Source organism: Chionomys nivalis, chromosome 4 (genome assembly GCF_950005125.1).
Source record: "Chionomys nivalis chromosome 4, mChiNiv1.1, whole genome shotgun sequence".
Classification (NCBI taxonomy): Eukaryota; Metazoa; Chordata; class Mammalia; order Rodentia; family Cricetidae; genus Chionomys; species Chionomys nivalis.
Window position 1 is genome coordinate 112,501,817 of NC_080089.1, and position 18,881 is coordinate 112,520,697.

General features: G+C 42.5%; 1 protein-coding gene across 13 annotated transcripts in view; it reads right to left on the reverse strand.

The window, feature by feature from the left end:
* Rbms3 (RNA binding motif single stranded interacting protein 3) overlaps positions 1-18,881 on the reverse strand; it is a 780,532-nt gene that overhangs the window by 98,401 nt on the left and 663,250 nt on the right. For all 13 annotated transcript variants that reach the window (XM_057766769.1, XM_057766774.1, XM_057766771.1 and 10 more), the window contains exon 8: positions 10,938-10,984. In XM_057766769.1, coding sequence (XP_057622752.1) covers positions 10,938-10,984 — 47 coding nt within the window. The remainder of the gene's footprint in view (positions 1-10,937; positions 10,985-18,881) is intronic.

Consider the following 18,881-nt stretch of genomic DNA (forward strand, 5'->3'; position numbering starts at 1 on the left):
TGGGTTCAGAATGGTATGTTCTTGACACAATCACAGAGTTTACCCCTAATGAGAAAACATGCTATTAAACTATATATATATATACATATATATGCACAAACAAATATATATATATATACTCAAAATTCTACCAAATTGTCCTTGCTTTGGAGGGAGGATTGCTTTTGGAAAGGGGTCTCATGTCACCTAAAGCTGGCCATTAACTCATTAAGTAACTGAAGCTGGTCTTGAACTCCTGATCCTCCTGTTTCAGCTGACAGAGTGCTGGGGTTAAAGGTATATACCATCATGCCATGCAGGAAACACTATTTTTGAGATAGCATCTCACAATGAAGAACAGACTGGCTTTGAACTCACAGAGACTGGCCTTCCTCTGCCTGGCTTCTAAACTGTCTTTTATGAAGTTAATTGCTTCGTATAAGACAATTGTCTTTGTCCTTTTTATTTTGATTTCTGTGTATGTGTGTTTGTCTGCTCATCTGTCTCTGCACTGTCCAAGTGCAGGTGTCCATAGAGGCCAGAAGAGGCCATAGGAAGCTTTGCAGCTGGAGTTACAGGCGGTTTTCAGCCATATGACCTAGGTGCTGGGACCCAAACCCGGGCCCTGTGAAAGAGCAGTTTGTGTTCTTAGCAACAGTGCCATCTCTCGGGCCTCTATTTTCCTCTTTAACATGTTTCCTGAGCCTTTACTATGTGTGCCCATGACATTCGGGACTCTGGAACATCACACAATAAATACTCCTTTACTTGGTCCCTCACAGTGTGCCTCACCTTTGCGCTCGTCCGCCGACCAGCCTTCAAGGGAGCAGAATTCAGTCACTGGCTTGACAATCAGGCTACTGCCAACCTCTCTGCTCCCATACCGGAGATTCCGGAACTTTCTCCCCCTTGTGATCCTATTCTTCCCAATCCCCTGAGCAGTACAATGTGAAATCTATCTCCACAGATGGCTTCCCAGCTTCTGGGGCCCCACCCTTTGCCCTCTCAACTGTCATGGCTTTAAGCACTTATTGTTAATGAAGCAACTGCCATCTCTGGCCCCATTTTTTTTTTTAAATCCCTCTCCTTTATTACTTTTCTTTGCTCTATAACTGAAGCAGTGAGAAGTTTCTCATAAAATATCTCTGCTATGGATTGAATGTGTCCCCCACCTCTGCGGTTCATACACTGGAATCTTGACTTCTGGAGGGACTGTATTAGAAGATGGGCCTCCAAAGAAGCAATTAGAGTAAAACAGAATAACAAGGGTGAGTCCTTGGTTAGACAGAACTTGTAATTGCAATTAAAAACAGATACCTAAGGGCCCACTCTTCCACCCCACCCTCACACAGGAGGAAGAGTCACCTAGCAGATAGGATGGAAGCACCCAGAAAGCCAGGAAGGGGGCACCTTCACCGAAAGCAAATTATGTCCTTGATTTTGAACTTCAGTCTTTGGCATTTGTGAGGAGATCAATTGCAGTTGAGACAATGACTTCCATATGGAAGCCCCAGTTGGAAAATACAGCATATTTCTTAATTTTCTGAGATTCTGAAACTTTCTCCTCCCCATGATCCTGTTGTTCCCAATCCCACTGAGCAGTATAGTGTGAAATTTATCTACACAGATGGTTATATCTCTCCTTAGAATGTTAGTTCAATGTGGATTCAGGTAAACATGGCCTTGCTGCCTAGGAGGGAGTCTGAGGAACTGGAGTATCGTTGTGGTGAGTGGAGCGGTTGGGCTGCGTCCCGCCACCCGGCTAGCTTTACCCGAAATAATTACATGGAAACTGTATTCTTTTAAACACTGCCTGGTCCATTAGTTATAACCACTTATTGGCTAGCTCTTACATATTGATCTAACCCATTTCCAATATCCTTATTGCCACTTGAGTGTGGCTTACTGGGACGAGTCTAACGGGCATCCATCTCGGATAGGAGAGTCATGGCGACTGACCCACTTGGCTTCTTTCTCCCAGCATTCTGTTCTGTTTACTCCACCTACGTAATTTTCTGTCCTATTAGAGGGCCAAGGCAGTTTCTTTATTTAACCAATGAAAACAACTCAAAACAGAAGACTCTCCCCCATCATATTGTAGTAACTGTTTATTGACTGACTGAATGAACACAAAGTCAATGCTAGAATACAGACCATGGAAGATGGGTCTGTGAAGTAGACAGAAAGCCAGAAATGAGAGGCCAGAGAGGGGAAATCCCATACCACATCTTGGTAAATGATCAAGGGAAATTAAGTACTGTCTGCTTTTGAAGAATGAAGGGCATTCATAAATAGATATTGCAACCCCTTTCTGTGAAAAATGCAGTTAGCGTTTAATAATCCTTTTTAGGTCTTTAACAAATTTTGTTTATGAGGCAGTGGGCAGAGAGACTTTGCCTAGGCTGCTAAGGACAAGTCAAGTACCCTGGGTCACTCAACAAAGTATCTGTCCCGTGCCCTATACAATGATGTAACTTATGGCACAAGCTCCTAAACTGACAGATAAAACATGTGATAAATTTTAGTAAGAATGGTCTATTTTGTAAAAGGTTCCAATCGGCGTATTAAAAATGAAAGCAATAAAAATTGGATTGACAGCGTTTGCAAAGAAATCCTGTGGGGAACGCAGAAACAGAAATACAAAGAAACCAACCAAGTAAATGGACACTCGCAAGAGGAACCCGTGGGGGCAATTTTCTTGTGTTTTCTTTCTATCTTCTCTAATCCCATCCATCAAACAAGAGCGACATTTCACACTGCGCAGTGTGTTCTGACACTGCCGTTCAAGTTGGAGTCACTCAGAACCGACAGTACGCTGGGAAGGGTGGACAGGGCACTGTATCTCCTAAATCTGTGATCCTGATGTTTCTGCTGTTTTTCACATCCAACGAGGAGCCAGATGAATCTTCTGAAATCCCCAGGTTGGAGCATTCCAGGAGAGGCTAGTGTGGTAGCTGGAACTTAGGAGGGCTGCACCCAAGGGAGAAACACTGACTCTAAATGAAGGACCGCAGTGTGTTTGAGACCCTGATACATGTCCACACCATGCTTTTCAAACACTGTCTGCCTGAGGAGATAGCTCAGCAAAGGGTAAACAGGAGACTTGGGTTTGTTGCCTAGAATGCACTTAAGGAGAGCCAGTTGTGGTAGCATGCCCTTGTAATCCCAGCACTGGGGAAGTGGAGAGAAGAAGAGGGTGGCTAAACCTCACTCAACAGCCAACCTAGTCTACTTTTGGTGAGATTCTGGAAAGTAAGAAATTCTGTCTCAAAAGTTATGCTAAGTGTCTCCTGGGGATTGACATCTGAGGTTAAATTCTAGCCTAAACATGAATGAACATACACACACATACATTATATATACATACACACATGCACATACATATATCATACCACATAGAAACATATCCTATATATACTCACACATGCATGCATGCGAGTAAAAGCACACACATATATCATATACACACATACACATATGCACACAATACATCATACCACATAGCGATATCATATACATACACTCACACGTGCATGCATGTGGGTACAAGCACACATATATATGCAATTCCAAACACATTTGCACCTGCACACACATGTATATACAAAACACAGAAACAAAGCCCTTACCTTTTACCTAGGCATGTATTTAGCCAAATCAAATAAATGCTTCAAGTGGAGGTGTTATATAATGGGGAGCAGCTAATAGAAAATCAACCGAACTTGTAGTCGCTGTAACAAAGTAAGAGGCGCTCCATGCATGTGCCTTAGCGGTTTTTATCTGATAATGCATGTGTCATGACTGGTGAGAGATGTCACAAGACCATGAGAATGCATGACCAGGCAAATGGTTCAACCAAAAATAGTTTACTCTCTTAAGAGATTTTTTTTTAATATTTAGTGATTTTCAGATTTATTGTTTATTTCATGTGTATGATTGTCTACCTACATCAATGTGTGCTTGCCACAGGTGTGCAGAGACTGAGAAGCCAGAAGAGGGTGCCAGATCCCTTGTAACAGGAGTTACAGATGGTTATGAGCAGTCTTGTGGGTGCTGGGGACCCGAACTCAGGTCCTCTAGAAGAACATATAGGGCTCTTAGCCACTGAGCCATCCTCACTCCAGAGCCATACATACATGCTTACACACATATACATATATACATGTATGTGCACACACATATATGATTTGTATTGCATGAAAGCCTTCTTTATATATTTAACTAGATAGTTCTAAGCTTGAAGCAGTTCTTTCTTTCTTTGACAAAGTCTGGAAACAACCTGATGCTACTGACATCCGGAAAGTTCTGGGATCCTACAAATCATTCTGCAACGCAGAGGGGAAAAAAAAATCTACCCACAACTTATCTGACTTGACATGCTAATCGTGCTGACATTAAGAACCTTGCCTGGGGTGGGCATATGGATGAGGCTTCACAGGAACTGAACATCAAATGATGATGGGCTAAGAGCAAACTAATACATAGAACTCTAAACTGCTCATAGAAAGTCTGTCTATCTTCGTGTATGGCATGCACTCAGGTACTTGACTCATGAGTGGAGGTCAGAGGACAGCCAGAGATGTTGGTCCTCACTTCCCACTTTGCTTTTGAGACAAGGTCTCTCATTTCACTGCTGTCTACACCAGGCTAGCCCATCCCTGAACCTGGGAATTCTCTTGTCTCCATTTCCCATCTTCCTGTAGGAGTGTGAGATTACACACACACACACACACACACTCACACACACACACTACAGCATCTGGTTTACGTGGGATGTGGGGACCCAAACTGAGAACATCACTCCTGTGCTGCAGGAGCTTTGCCCACTGAGCCATCTCCCCAGCCCCTGCTACATGTGAACTCTTAAGAAAGGCAAAGAGTTCCTGAGGTTTCTGTCTGAAAGGCAGGAAAGACAAGCATGCTTCCTAAACCCAGGAAAATGAGGGTGTGGGGTCACTAATGGAGTATCAGTTTGCCTAAGGAAAGACCACCTCAGGGAATTCTCAGCCAGCGGTAATACAGTAAATCTCATTTCACTCGCAATAAAAATAACATGGACATATCAATAACCTCAGGGTGGAATGCTTTTACCATAAAGAAAACATACAAAATCCTATTTGCCCACCAAAATAAACAGTAAGAGCTCGTGTTTCATGTCCACAGGCAATATTGTTGGAGCTGGAACCATGCATACAATCCACGGGGTAATACAACAGCCTGAGATTAATAAGTTCTCGATCATTTTTACTGGAATACCAACATAGCTTTTCCATTCATTTCTTTCTTAGAGAAATAAGATATGCTTCCGTATCACTTAATATCAAATGCCTAAACCAGCTGGCAAAGAATGCCACAGCAGACATTCCCTTTCTCAACTCCCACAAGAACACATTTGGCTCCAACAAAATCCCCTGCGAGGCTTTATGCAGAGTATTGTGGGGGAGGAGGCACGGGAAAGATGTGCTCTGGAATGTGGGAAGGCTTATTTCTCATCTACCGCACTCATGTGGGAAAGTGATGGGATTTCATAGCGGGCTGCTAAGAGAGAGAAACCTATGGGTGATGGTAATAGCGAATTCTAGTAGAGTCCGGCTGCAAGAGTAGAGAAAAACAGACATTTTTATTTTGCCAAAGCTGATCTATGGTAAAAATGAAATTATTCAGGTTTTCCTTATGGGTCATGACTTTGACACTAACTTCCAACTGTTATGTAAAACTGATATTCGACTCATTTCAGTTGGCAACTTGGCTGGATTCAGACAGACGGAATTGGCACTTCCCAGTCACTACTTGCCAACAGCAAGTCTTACTACGGCAGAGTTACACTGATTAACACATAAGCTAAACAAAGTCTCAATTCTAGTTTCACAGCACAGTGTTAAAAGGGCAGTTATGGGACTCTGCTCATTTGATTATTTTATTAATTGGTAATACATCTGAGATCATACCCATCCCTCAACTCTTATGTTCCAACTTTTCCAAACCCTCTTGCAACTTCCCATCTCTTCTTCTTCATATTCTTCATTGTTTTTATTTTTACAGCATATTGAGAAGTACCAGTGTTGCTGGTATGTGCCTGTATGTAGGCTCATGCAGTGGTATGTGGGTAGCCCACCAGGGACTATGCCTTTGAAGGAAACAACACCCTCCTCCAGCAATCCTCAGCTGGGGGTGGGGCCTTGTTAGCCCCTCCTTGTCCATGCTAGATTGCTGACTGGCTTGATCCTGTGCACCAGATCCCGTGGTTTTGTGCCGGCACCCACAGCTGTTGTGAGGTTGAGAACGTAACAGCCCTGTCATAGCCAGACTACTTTGCCACTCATAGCTTTAGCTACTGGTGTGGTTTGAATGTGGAATTCGCACGCCCTGTCAGACTTATGGAGGTAAACATTCATTCTTCCAGCTGATGTTCATGTTTTGAGAGGTGGATTCTGAATCCAGGAAGTGGTTTCAGGAATTAGTCCATTTCTACTTCCAGGCTGTTCCTTGCTTCCTGGTATGACCAGATGTGACCAGGTACCAGTAATCTCCTGCCACCACAGCCAATAGCCACACTGATCACCTACCTCTCTCCCACTGCCATGCCACCTCTATCATAATGGACTGTCCCCTCAAACCATGAGCCAAAACGGAATCATCCCCCTCAAGATGCTTCTTTGTAGGAATTTGGTCCCAGCAATGAGGACACTAGAAACCAGGACAATATTATACTCAGTGTATAGTTATTAGATATCAGAGGATCATCAAAAACATCATTACTACAGTGTAGAGGCCTCAGCAAGAGAACAGCTCAGTCTGGAACATTGCAGAGTTCTCAGTCTCTCCTCAGAATACAAGCGCTTCTCCTGTAGGAGCCAACGAAGTCAATTCATTTTTGAAAAAATATATATGTAATCAGGTAAATTGTAAAACTTAAATTTGCCCTCCTCACTTATTTCCTAAAACACCGTGAATCTTCCCGAGAATAAATTTCACCTTTTGTGTGCTATTCTTTAATATTTTGTATATATAAAAGTGAAGACTGGGCTGAAGAAATGTCTGAGCAGTTAAGAATGTTTGTTGTTCCTGCAGAGGTCCTGAGCTGAGTTTCCTGTCCCACTTCTAGAGGCTCACAACCCTGCAACTCCAGCTCCTGAGCATCAACCTTCTCTTCCAGACTCAGAGGGCACTGCACTTATGTGTGCATGCTCAAACACACATGCACACACTCAAATGTACAAACACAGGAAGCTACACACACTTACTCATATACACACACACACACTCACACAATGGAATATATTAGACTATATAATACAGTGCTATTTACAAGAAAAAAGGAGTTTTATATGCCTGACTAGAATTGAAGAAATATGAAGATTGTAGCAAAATAATCTTATTCTTTACCTTCTTCAGATATTATTCTTAAGAGTTTTGGTTATCTTTGGTTTATTGCCTTTTTTGGTAACTCCCTAATAATAACCCATTAGTAGGACAGCCATAAATATATATATATATATATATATATATATATATATATATATATATATAATGTCAATATAACTTTGTTATTTTGTGTAAATATATGTATGTATGCCTGCTTGTGCTGTGTGTATGTATGTGAGTGTGTGTGTGTGAGTGACTGTGTGCATGTGTGAGCATGAGTATGTATGTGACTGTGTTTGAATGATGAATATGTATTGCCTTATCTGTGTATATGTGTATGTATGTGAGGATGTGTGGGATTCTGTATGTGAGTATGTGCAAGTGTGTGTAGGTCAGAAGACTAATGTCAGGAGTTGGTTATCAGCTTTCATCTTATTGAGAAAGGGTCTTTCTTCTTGAGTCTGCTGTAATTCTGAATACTTCCGGCTGCTGCCCACGGGCTCTGAGCTTTTTCTTCCATTTCCACTTCCATCTCTCTGTAGAAGTGCTGGGTTTGCAGAAGCACAATACTGATTTGGCTTTGTACATGGTCCCAACTTTTTATTTATGTTCCGGGGATTGAAATGAGATCAGACTCAGATCATCAGCCTTGCACAGAAAGTGTTTTACCCTGTGAGCCATTTCTTAGTCCCCTGAATTCATTCTTAACTCAAGACACGAGAAACACATGGACAGTTTGTCTTCCTAGTTATAAAACAGGACAATACTTGATAGTACCTAAGAAGCAGCAGTCAGAGACACAAATGACAAAGCCCACAACTGGCCATGAATTTGGATGCAGATTATAAAGGCTTGAGTTTCAGAAGAAAGAAACGTGGATGAGACCCAGCAGAAGGGAGGGAGACTGTGGAAACACCGAACTCAGAGAGACAGAAAAGATCAAAAGCACGTGAGAGAGGAGGGGTTCAGCGAAGGTTCTGGACTGAAATCTACATTGAATAGATTTGGAGAGAGTGAACAACCTTGTCTTGTTCCTGCTTTCAGTGGAATCGCTGGGAGTTTCTCTCCTTTTAGTTTGATGTTGGCTGTTGGCTTGCTGTATATAGCCTTTATTATGTTCCTTGCATTCCCGCTCTCTCCAAGACCTTTATCATGAAGGGATGTTGCTTTTTCAGCATCTAATGAGATGATCATGTGGTTTTTATTTTTCAGTTTGTTTATATGGTGGATTACCATATTTGTGGTTATTGTGAAGGGTGATGTTTCTCTGATTTCTTTCTCAGCCCCTTAAGGTTCTAATCTGTCTCTATCAGTACAATGGAGAGCAGTAGAAAAGAAAGGAAAGTTCGAACCTGGCTTTTCACCACACTACCCGTTCTCAGAGGGGGACCCACAGGGAACTGCTAGATAGACAGTTCCTTTGGATTGTCCAATCCTGTTTTCCTCTTTCGTTTACATATCAAACTCCCTAGAACAAACTCTTACATTTTTTATAACTAGGCTACTTTGATATTTATTTTATATTTGTGTATGTATATGCTGACTGCTGATGCACACGTGTGTGGAAGTTAGCTTGCTTGAGTGTGTCCATGTGTTTGAATAGTCAGAGATTCACCTCAAGTGTCATTTCTCAGGACACTATCCACCTTACTTTTTAGAACAGGGCCTCTTTAGAACAGGTGTGAAAGTTGCCACCATGCATGCTGGTCTGTCTCTATTTCCTCAGCACTAAGGTTATAGTTACATGCCACTGTGCCCAGTTTTTCCTTAATTTTTGTTTTGATACTTGAACTAAGGTCCTTATGCTAACTTGGCAAACATTTCACTGACTGAGTTTTCTCCCTAGCCTTAGGCGATTTTAATCTTCCTTCAGTGATTTCTCCCACTTACTAGATCTTCTTGCTTCAAGGACTTCTTCATTATTTATGCCATTCCATAATGAGAAGGCAAATTTAAAATATTTAAATTTGCTCCAGCACAACTTTCTGTTCCTGCACAATTTCTCCATGAGAAACTTGTACTTTTGTAAAGTGGTTGGCAGTCACCTCTGTGGACCGCTCTGTTCAGCAACCCGGATTCTCAGAAAGAATCTCCCCGACACCTATTATTAATGAGCTAAGTTACCGACCCCCAAATATCAAGTCGAATCTCACTGTAGCTGCCTGCCTTCTTCTCCTTCCTTCCTTCCTTCCTTCCTTCCTTCCTTCCTTCCTTCCTTCCTTCCTTCCTTCCTTCCTTCCTTCCTTTGTTCTCTTCCTCCTCTTCCCTTCTTTTCAGTTTTTCAAGACAGGGTTTCTCTGTATAGCCCTAGATGTCTTGGAACTTGCTTTGTAGACCAGGCTGGCATTTATCTCAGAGATCCTCTGCCTCATGAATGCTGGTATTAAAGGCGTTTGCCACTATGCCTGGCAGTGTTGTCTTTTTTTTCTCCTAGATGGACTTTTGAGGAAGTGTCATGCTCTCTTAAACTTGGGGTTTGATTTTTATCTCCATCTTTGACAGACCCAATGATTTATTATTTAAAAATGGAAACGCATACTTTCCCTCAACCAGTACAGCATTAGTGTATGAAACATTCCACTTTTGCTGACAGGGATAAGCTCTGGGCTATATTCTCAAATCAAAGCACCCTACAATAACTTTGTAAACAACTGAGCAAGAGGGAAAGTCAGAGAGAACATACTATTTTGAAATTAGTCTTAATTCCCTCTTGGGATAATGACCCTGTCATCATGTGGATGACACCTATAATTTTGAAGCTATATATTTAACAGTTTCTGAGTAAGCTGGTACACCATCTACATTTCACTCCTATGTGGCCCAGCAAAAATATTTATTGATCTGAACAGCAATAACCACAACTGTGATTAAACAACTAATATACAATTAACTATAAAATAACAATATTCTTTCTATTTCTAACAGTATGTACTCCATAATCAAAAAACCAGACAGGTCAAGGTCATGATCCTTACCCTAATCCTGGGATGAAAACAGACAGCTACCAATACTCAGGGCCAACAGCAAATCAGTCAAAGCCAATCAAAGGAACCAACCTAATTACAGGACAGTTTCAGACAGGCCACACCACGTGGTTTACAGTCTTGGATTTGGAAGGCAGAATTTTGAAGTTAAATAAGAGGCTACACATTTCCAGGCACAGATTAAAATGAATAGAGACAATACAATGAACTAAAGAAGTGAAACCATGACCCCAACTCCACGGCAAAAATGATACTAGGCAACACTTAACATAGACCTCCGTGGAGACAGCTGGGCAACACAGGTCCCAGAGGCACAGGTGACTCTCCCAGCCCTCCGCTACTGATGCTCCCTTCACACCTGAGTCCCCCTCCTGTTGGTTTTGTAGTACAAGAAGACTGGAGGAGATGAGCTAAGAGAAATACATAGAGCTGTGGAAACAGCCATCATAAGTACTTGAGAGAAGAACAAGCCAATGGTAGGACACGTTTGGCTTACATACTGTACACAAAAGGAAACCATATCTGGGCATTTTTCTTGGAAGAGATTCAGGATGCCGAGAATAATTCAAAAACAAACAAAACAAAACAGAGAAAATGGGGTCTACTTACCCATTCTGTATGGCAGCTGTGGGATCATAGGTCAAAGCCATGCCAGCCTGCAGAGAAAGGGGAAAGAACAGAAAAAAGATGTTTTTATTACAGAGCCAAAACATTCAGCTGTTTTTCTTTCAAATTCTAGGCCATGTGGCTAATGAGAGGCAGTCTTAATCTGTTTTAAGCATAAGGTCACCTTCAAAAACTAAAAATACTCCATCTCTATTATCAGCAGTCGTTTCAGAAGGGCAGATAAACTTCATTGTGGCCACGCCACAGTCTTCTTTATCCCTTCCTCTGCCACCAACTTTGATCCTCATGACAACTCTGAAGCAGGCAGAAACAATCTTTTCTCTGCTCCATCCTTGAAGACAGTGATGCTTGTTGAAGTCAGTCGCTCGCCCAAGGTCACAAACCTGTGGTTAGCATTGGGCTAAGGGCTACCGGCAGCAGCGGTTAAGAGCACTGACTGCTCTTCCAAAGGTCCTGAGTTCAATTCCCAGCAACCACATGGTGGCTCACAACCATCTGTAATGAGGTCTGGTGCCCTCTTCTGGCCTGCAGGCATACACACAGAATATTGTATACATAATAAATAAATAAATAAATATTTAAAAAAAAAAAAAAAAGTAGAGGAAGGCACTATCGTGTGATCGTTCGTAAATGTGTAATTTCTGTCCTCCAGAAGGGAAATTTACCAAGCACCCCAAGCTATCAGAAGGCACATAGGGGCACATTCTGTATGATGGACACCCTAATCTCCCCAATTTATGCTGCTACACGGAAATCAGAGATAACGTGCCTATGGGCCACTATCAATTATCTGGTACAGCACTCTACCCTGGTGCGTGTAAGAGGGGACCCTCCATCTGACTCAGAACCCTGTCACACAGCTGTCCCTCTATGTCATTAGAAACTCTCCCACTCAGTCACTTAGTCAAAAAGACAGTCTATCGCAGCATCTCAGTGTCTCTCTTGAACCCTGAAACCTGACACCTTACACCCACACCTTCTGATGTGGGATCCCCATAGCTCTGCTGTTATAAGATTGGCTTGGGGTTCCAGTGAATTCAAGGTACCATCTCTACCTCTCAAGGTGGGAGAGCCTTCTCTGTGCTGTGTGGACAAACAACCTTGGGTGTAGACAGACAACCTAAGGCGTCCCAGGGCCCTCTGTGCAGTGAGCACTTGGAAATGGAAACAAAATGCAGAGAGAAACTTAAGCAGCTCAGGTTATCTGTGAGGTGATATTTTTGTTTGTATTTTGAAATTACTAACTGAATCCTACCAGTGTAAATTTTCTCTCTCTGACTGTTTGCCATAATCGTAAAATTTGTAATCACTGGGGAAACATGCCAAGTTTTTATATTATCCCCTATAATCCATAATTACTTTAAAATAAAGAGATAGGAAATATAAGTGAATGAGCTTCTTTCTAAGACTTCTCCAGGTAGAAGAAGAAAAGCATTTAAAATAAATTAAGAAAGAGAAGAGCCTTTGTGTTTGAGGTTTTCCCTTTTCCACGTGGTTTAAGCCAGTTTCCCCACCAAGTCTTTGGACTTTTAACACATAACCGAAAGGAACTGTGCCATGCTACGTGGGCTCTGACATACAGTGCAGCCCGCTGCCTTCGAGTTTGCATTCCTCATATAATTTTCACAAACGATGCTTTTCATGTTGTGATTTAGCTGGGAGTGAGGAACTAAAGCATGACACCACGGATGATCAGAAGTGGCATGAGGGGAGAGAATAACCTGACATGAAGTCTGCATAACAGTTGAGATGTCTGTCTAAGTCAGCAGAGACTTGGGGGTGTCTTACAGCGGAAGTTTACCAAGCACCCTAGGCTATTGGGGGGGGGCGTCCTGTATGATGGACACATATTAAAACATTAGTGAAAGGGACAAACATCTTCCCTTGCCCTGCTGCATGGGAGTCAGAAGACTACACCTGGAACCCAAGGGGGAGGGGTGCCACTGGCAAGGGAGGGGGCAGAATCCGGGGAAGTTGCCACCACCTACTTCAGGATTTTGCCTAAGACGGTCCTGTCTGTGAGTACCTCTGGCTAGATGAGATGGTCTCAGATCAAAGGCATTTGGAACAGGGTGGGTCACAGCGGAGGGCCAGGGATTTTGTTTTGAACTGATGCGTTGGCACTTGTCTGCACCTGGGGCTCACCTTGAGCATGACAGATTGCTGAGTTATGATGCTAATACGATCTTGAGGCAGACGCTGCATTCAATTTCCCTTTGTCTCTTCCCACAAAGACGGGGAAGAAATTGATTTTGCTGCTCTGTCTAGCCCCTTTAGACAGAGCCGGCGGCATGAAATCACCATTGTGTAATCACCAGATATGATGGCATGTTGACAAACTCCAGAGTCACAGGGGAGAATAACGTAAAATATCTTGGAACAAAATGAAATGGTCACACCCGATGCTTAAAAACGGGGTGTTTAATCTTGCTGTCTACTTTCAAAAAGGGCTTGTTATGTTCACAAGAGTTGTCTATGTTTCCAGGTCACATGACTTGTATATTAGTGGCATAAATAATTTATTTTAAACAAAATTGGGCACTTGTATCTCTTTCTAGGAACAGCTAAGCATTGCTTTAGTATTTCAGCCATAATAGGACATAATGTATGAGTGATAAATATTTTAGAAAAAACTAACTCTTTTTTAAATAGAGTATTGTGGTGGTTTTAGAGAGTTTTGCTACAGTGTTCAGGCTGGCCCAGAACTTCTGATCCTCCTGCCTCAGGCATGTATCACTCAGGCCAGAAGAGACAGTAACTTTATTTTTTAATAAAACTGGGAGATTCACTAGAACAGGCCAGAAAACTGACTTAGGTATGTGATTTAGTGGGGTTGTATCAACAGGTGACAGTCACAAACGGTGCACACAGCCCCACATTAGGAGGAGCAGGCAATTCTGCATCAGAGTGAACCACCAGACTGATGTACTGAGAAGAGAGGCTGCGAGATCCAAAGCCAGGAAGATGGCTGGTGGAACTCTTGCCTTCTTCTTCCGCAGGTTTATCTTGACACACAGTGCGCCTCATGTGTCGTGCAGGACCAGTCCTGAGGACTTCTAGGCTGCTGGGACTGGGTTGAAACTTAAGAAACATATCCTACATGCAGCCCGTGCATTTAGAAAACCCCGTGCTGTAGATTAGAAAAATAAATGTCCAAGAACTTAGAGAGCAAAGCAGAGACGTCAAGGGGATTCCGGGTTTGTGCCTCACTTAAATATCGGGGAGGATTCTGGATTTGCACCTCTCTTAAATGTAGGTTTCCAAATGAAACCCGAGTGTATCCTTTGGAGACCTGATATTAGAAAACTTCCTTTTGAGGAATCTGAAGTGGGCTCAGCTCCACTGAGCTGGAAAGTCCTTGCGTGGCGGCAGATGGGGGATAAAGGGGACAAAGACCACCATTATGCAGTCTGTTCAGCACAAGCCAGCAGCCTGCCGGAGCTGAGTTGTGGTTTTGGCTCTGGAGGACCGAGAAGAGGAGAGGACAGCATGGAGGGCCCACTGCTAAGCATCATCTGGACTGCTTCAAGACAACTGTCGGGAAACGGGAGAAAGCGAGATTGCAGGTTTATCACTTTCAAAGCAGCAAAGGCAGCCAGAGAGTCAAGAGAAGTGAGTTCTTTACGGCTGATAGAATCAAACCGAGAGGAGTCATAAAGCTGTTGGTTTGGTGTGATGTCATTCTCAGTTTTCTGCTTCTTGGCTTCTTCTAAAAATGTTCCTGCCAGAGGATGTCTGTTTTATATAGCAACATGGAAGGACAAGATAAAACAGATGTCAAGAGATCACAAGTTGGAAAGCTGAGAAGGCCTAAGCTTGTCTAAGAAGAGCTTGGTAGTTAAATAAGAAACAGGAAAAAGGGTACTCTTTTTTCATATACATATACATACATAATACACGCATGTATGTATATGTATATATTACAGATTATATTATATGTGACACATTTATTAATTATATATGTACAAGTGTTTTGCCTGTTCCATGGATATAAGTGTATCCTGTACATGCAGTGCACACAGAGGTCAAAAGAGACATTATATCCTTTGGAACTAGAGTTACAGACAATTGTGAGCCACCATATAGGCAGCTCAAACCCTGTAAGACTAGTCAGTGCTCTTAGAGGCCATCCCGTCTCTCCAGCTCCTGGTCTGTATCACTTTAGGCTGTGATTTACAATAACCCCTTCTTCCTCCAAACTTCATTTTGGCAGGAATTTAGTCACAACAATGAGTGAAATAGCTAACACGGGGAGTTTGTTTTTAATCTCAATCTTAATGTCTGAATTTCACAGATTCTGAGACACAGTTTTGTTTCTTTGACATCTTAATATCTGTGAAATTAAGATTCCCCCAATAATTGCTGGCATTTCATAGATTGTCAAGTCACTTTTCTCTCTTCTTAGCGGTATTTAAAATAACACAATAGTTCATCTTCAACCAATGGTGCTTTGCAGTCAATGATGTAGCGAATACACTGTCAAAACTATGACACGGTGTTCAACCATGGAAAATACAGAAGTCAGAGGTTGCGATAGCTGAGCCTAAGATGCCAGCCAAGCAACGGTGGCTGGGAAACTGAACCAGACCCTTCTAGGTCCTAGCTTTAGTTTGATGCTCTCTGGAGCTTAGAAGCTACAGCTGCTAAGTCACTAATGGGGGGTGATCACAAGGCCTGTGACAAGCTAGCGTTGTCAGGACATGCCAGCAATTCCAAAAATATCTCAGTTGATGGATGCTGCACTTACCTGTCATGGCCTCCTTGTTAGATTCAGTCAGGGGACATGCAGATCCTTCTTCCTGGAGATGCATGCTATCATATTCCTTTTCTCAAGTCACTTCTAGGCTGGGCACACCTAACGCTTCCCCAAGATCATATATTTTCCCCACGTTTTCCCTTGACAATATGGGCTATGCAGGGGACTAGACACATCAATTGTATTTGATGCAAAATTACCATATCATGGGGACTTAAAATTCTTAATTGTTATCTTTAATCATCACATATCAATATTGGGTTCAGAGCTTCTGGAAAGGGTACTTGGTCAAATAAAAACATGTTAGTGCCGAGAAGTAGAGTTATTGAGGCTTCTAAAATGAGAAGGGCTTTCCCTTCAGCCTGCTCCCTGAAGCTCAGAAGCAGCATATGCAGTAGATAAAGCCTCATCTGGAGGGCCTTCTACCAGACCCAACTCACCAAAGCAGTACCTGAGTTCATAGCTAGCTGCTACTTCCCAGGTCACACAGGCAGAGACTTCCCTTAAGTTCAAGGGTTAAGAGACTCCTGGCAAAACCTGGCAGGATCAGGAGACAGATCTCAACTCTTTTCTTCTTGAGCAGCGTAGGCCAAACCCTTTGTGATAGATGTGAAGGAGTTAGTGGTAAGTGATTTAGACAACGTTCCTACATCTGTAAAAATGGTCTAAGATATCCCAAGTCTAGTTAGTACTACTAAGTGTTCCAGCAAATTCTTTAACAGGTGATCTCATCGGAATCATAGAATCAGTTTCTCCTGGAAGAGTTTGTTTCTAGTGGTTCATGAGGACACAGTACTTCAGTACTTTTAATCAAAGTAAATTACAGAGCATGGTTAATAACAGAAACGGTGTCTTCCCGGCTCACTGTCAGATTCTTCTCATGTTCAGCGAGAAGGATGGTGACAAGAGGCTGAGCAAAGCTTCAGGACCACAGCACCATCCAGGGTACATCCTGCTGACGGCAGGGAGATGATGCTGTGTGCTGAACCATGTTCTTTCGTGTTGAAGCTTCTGTTTTTCACTGAGGATGATATCTCAAAGCAGGAGCCACAGGTCACACTGGTAGTCGTTAGAGAGATCCAAATGTCTTCACAGACTCCAGAGAAAGATTCTGTTCCCTGCTTAAGCCTCTTTCCCTACAGGTCCCATGGAGCTTGTTGGTGACACGCTTGCCATTCCATCTAGAGCCATCTGTGCGCTGTTGAAAATCAGTACTTTCCAGATCAGTGTGGCTTGAATCGTTCCCCAGTGGGGTGAATCAGCAGTTTTCTCCTCATACACAGATGAGAATATTGTAAATGATAGGAACAATTCACTGTTGGAGAATTTTTCTAAGCCAGGCAGTGGTGGCGCACGCCTTTAATCTCAGCACTTGGGAGGCAAAGGCCAGCGGATCTCTGTGGGTTCAAGGCCAGCCTGATCTACACGCACTAGTTCCAGGACAGGCTCCAAAACTGCAGAGAAACACTGTCTCGAAAAAACAAACAAACAAAAAAAAAGTTTTTTCTAATGTGTGTTAATTATGACATTGAGGCACATGTTTGGTGGTCTTTGATTTTGAGCTAAGTAGTCACTCTGAGACTCACGGCATTAGTGGAGCAGAATTAAAGCTGAGTTCATACTCCTTACGAAGTCTTGAACTTGTTGGGTAAGAAGTGCAAATCCGTCATTGTCTTTAAACCAGAGATGATTGATATTTAACTTTAAAATGGGTTTCAAATGATGGCAATGTTGACACATTGTACCATAACTTGGTGTTTATAGGGACATTATGTTCTAAGTTAATGGGAGGGACAAAGCCTTAACCAACAGCTAGCTAGTTTGTGCTCAACAGCAAAGTCACAAAACAGGATCAAGCAGATTCCTGTCATTTATTAGTTATGTGTTTTAAAGCATCACAGACACTGAGCTTGCTAAAGATCAAATGGGTCCTCCTAAGAGCAAACATGAAGGGTCAAGGTCCCTTAGCATCTGATCAGGTTTTCATTTTTTATAGTACTTGTACTCTTGTTTTATGTTTGAGCTAAAGACAGGGTTTTTGTTGCTGCTATTTTTAAAGTTTTTTATTTACGTGTATGTGTGCACGTCTATGTGTGAATGAGTATGTGCACATGAGTACAGGTGTCCATGGACACAAGAAGAGGTGTCAGAAGAGCTGGAGATACAGGAAGTTGTGAGTCACTGGACATGGGTGCTGGGAACTACTCTCTAGTCCTCTGCAGGAATAGCAAGCACTCCAACTGCTAAGTCATCTGTCAAGTCCTAGGGTAGTATTGTTGTTACTTTTTTTTTGGAGATAGACTCTCACTTAGTTCAGATTGGTCTTGAACTTGCTGCATAGCCAAGGATTGTTGGATGGCCTTGATGGTCAGGAGTTGCAGCTTTCTCTAAAGATTAGCAACAGGAGGAACTCTCTTCCCAGTGAGACTTCCTGCTCTCTGCCTGCCCTTATCTAGAGAATGACTCTAGGCCCAGAGGACTGATCTTATCTGAAAGTTGTCTCTAAGCCTAGGTGCCTGATTTATCTCTAGTGTGACCCTTGGCATAGTTTCCTGCTAGAAGCCTTCCCTGGGCTGCACACATGGAAACTAAGACGTGTACTCAGACCTTTGCTATATGACCCTGCTGCCACATATGAAGCCTTATGATGGGAGCATGCTGTTTAATGCAAATTAGGATTTATCCTCAGGCTTTTCAATCCTATATTTTCCTATATAGAATAAAGTTGAGCGGATTCACTGAAGTCATATCCTGGAGGGCTGTCTCTAAGGTATCTGCAGTCATCCTAACCCTGTCTGTTCCCAGGCTTGGCTTCCTCCCTTTTCACTGTCAAGCCAACAACCGTCCCCCAGAAGGAGAACCATAAAGGATGACTTTGAACTTCTGATCTGCCTGCTTCTTTCCCTACAGTGTGTCCTGAGCTTCTAAGTCATGTCACCAGCTTGGAAGAAAGCCCTTGTGCTTGCTGAGCCGCCTCACACAACTAAGAAGGACTTTAGATATTAATCATACCTTCTTATTATATACAGAATAAGTCAGTTAAAAATCCATTTCCATTCTCTTCTAAAATATGAGTTATACAATTTATCATTTTCAACAGTCCTCAGTCTTTTTATGGTTTGCAGCAATTGTTTAGTTTTATTTTTCTTTCTTTCAGCTTTTTCCTCTGA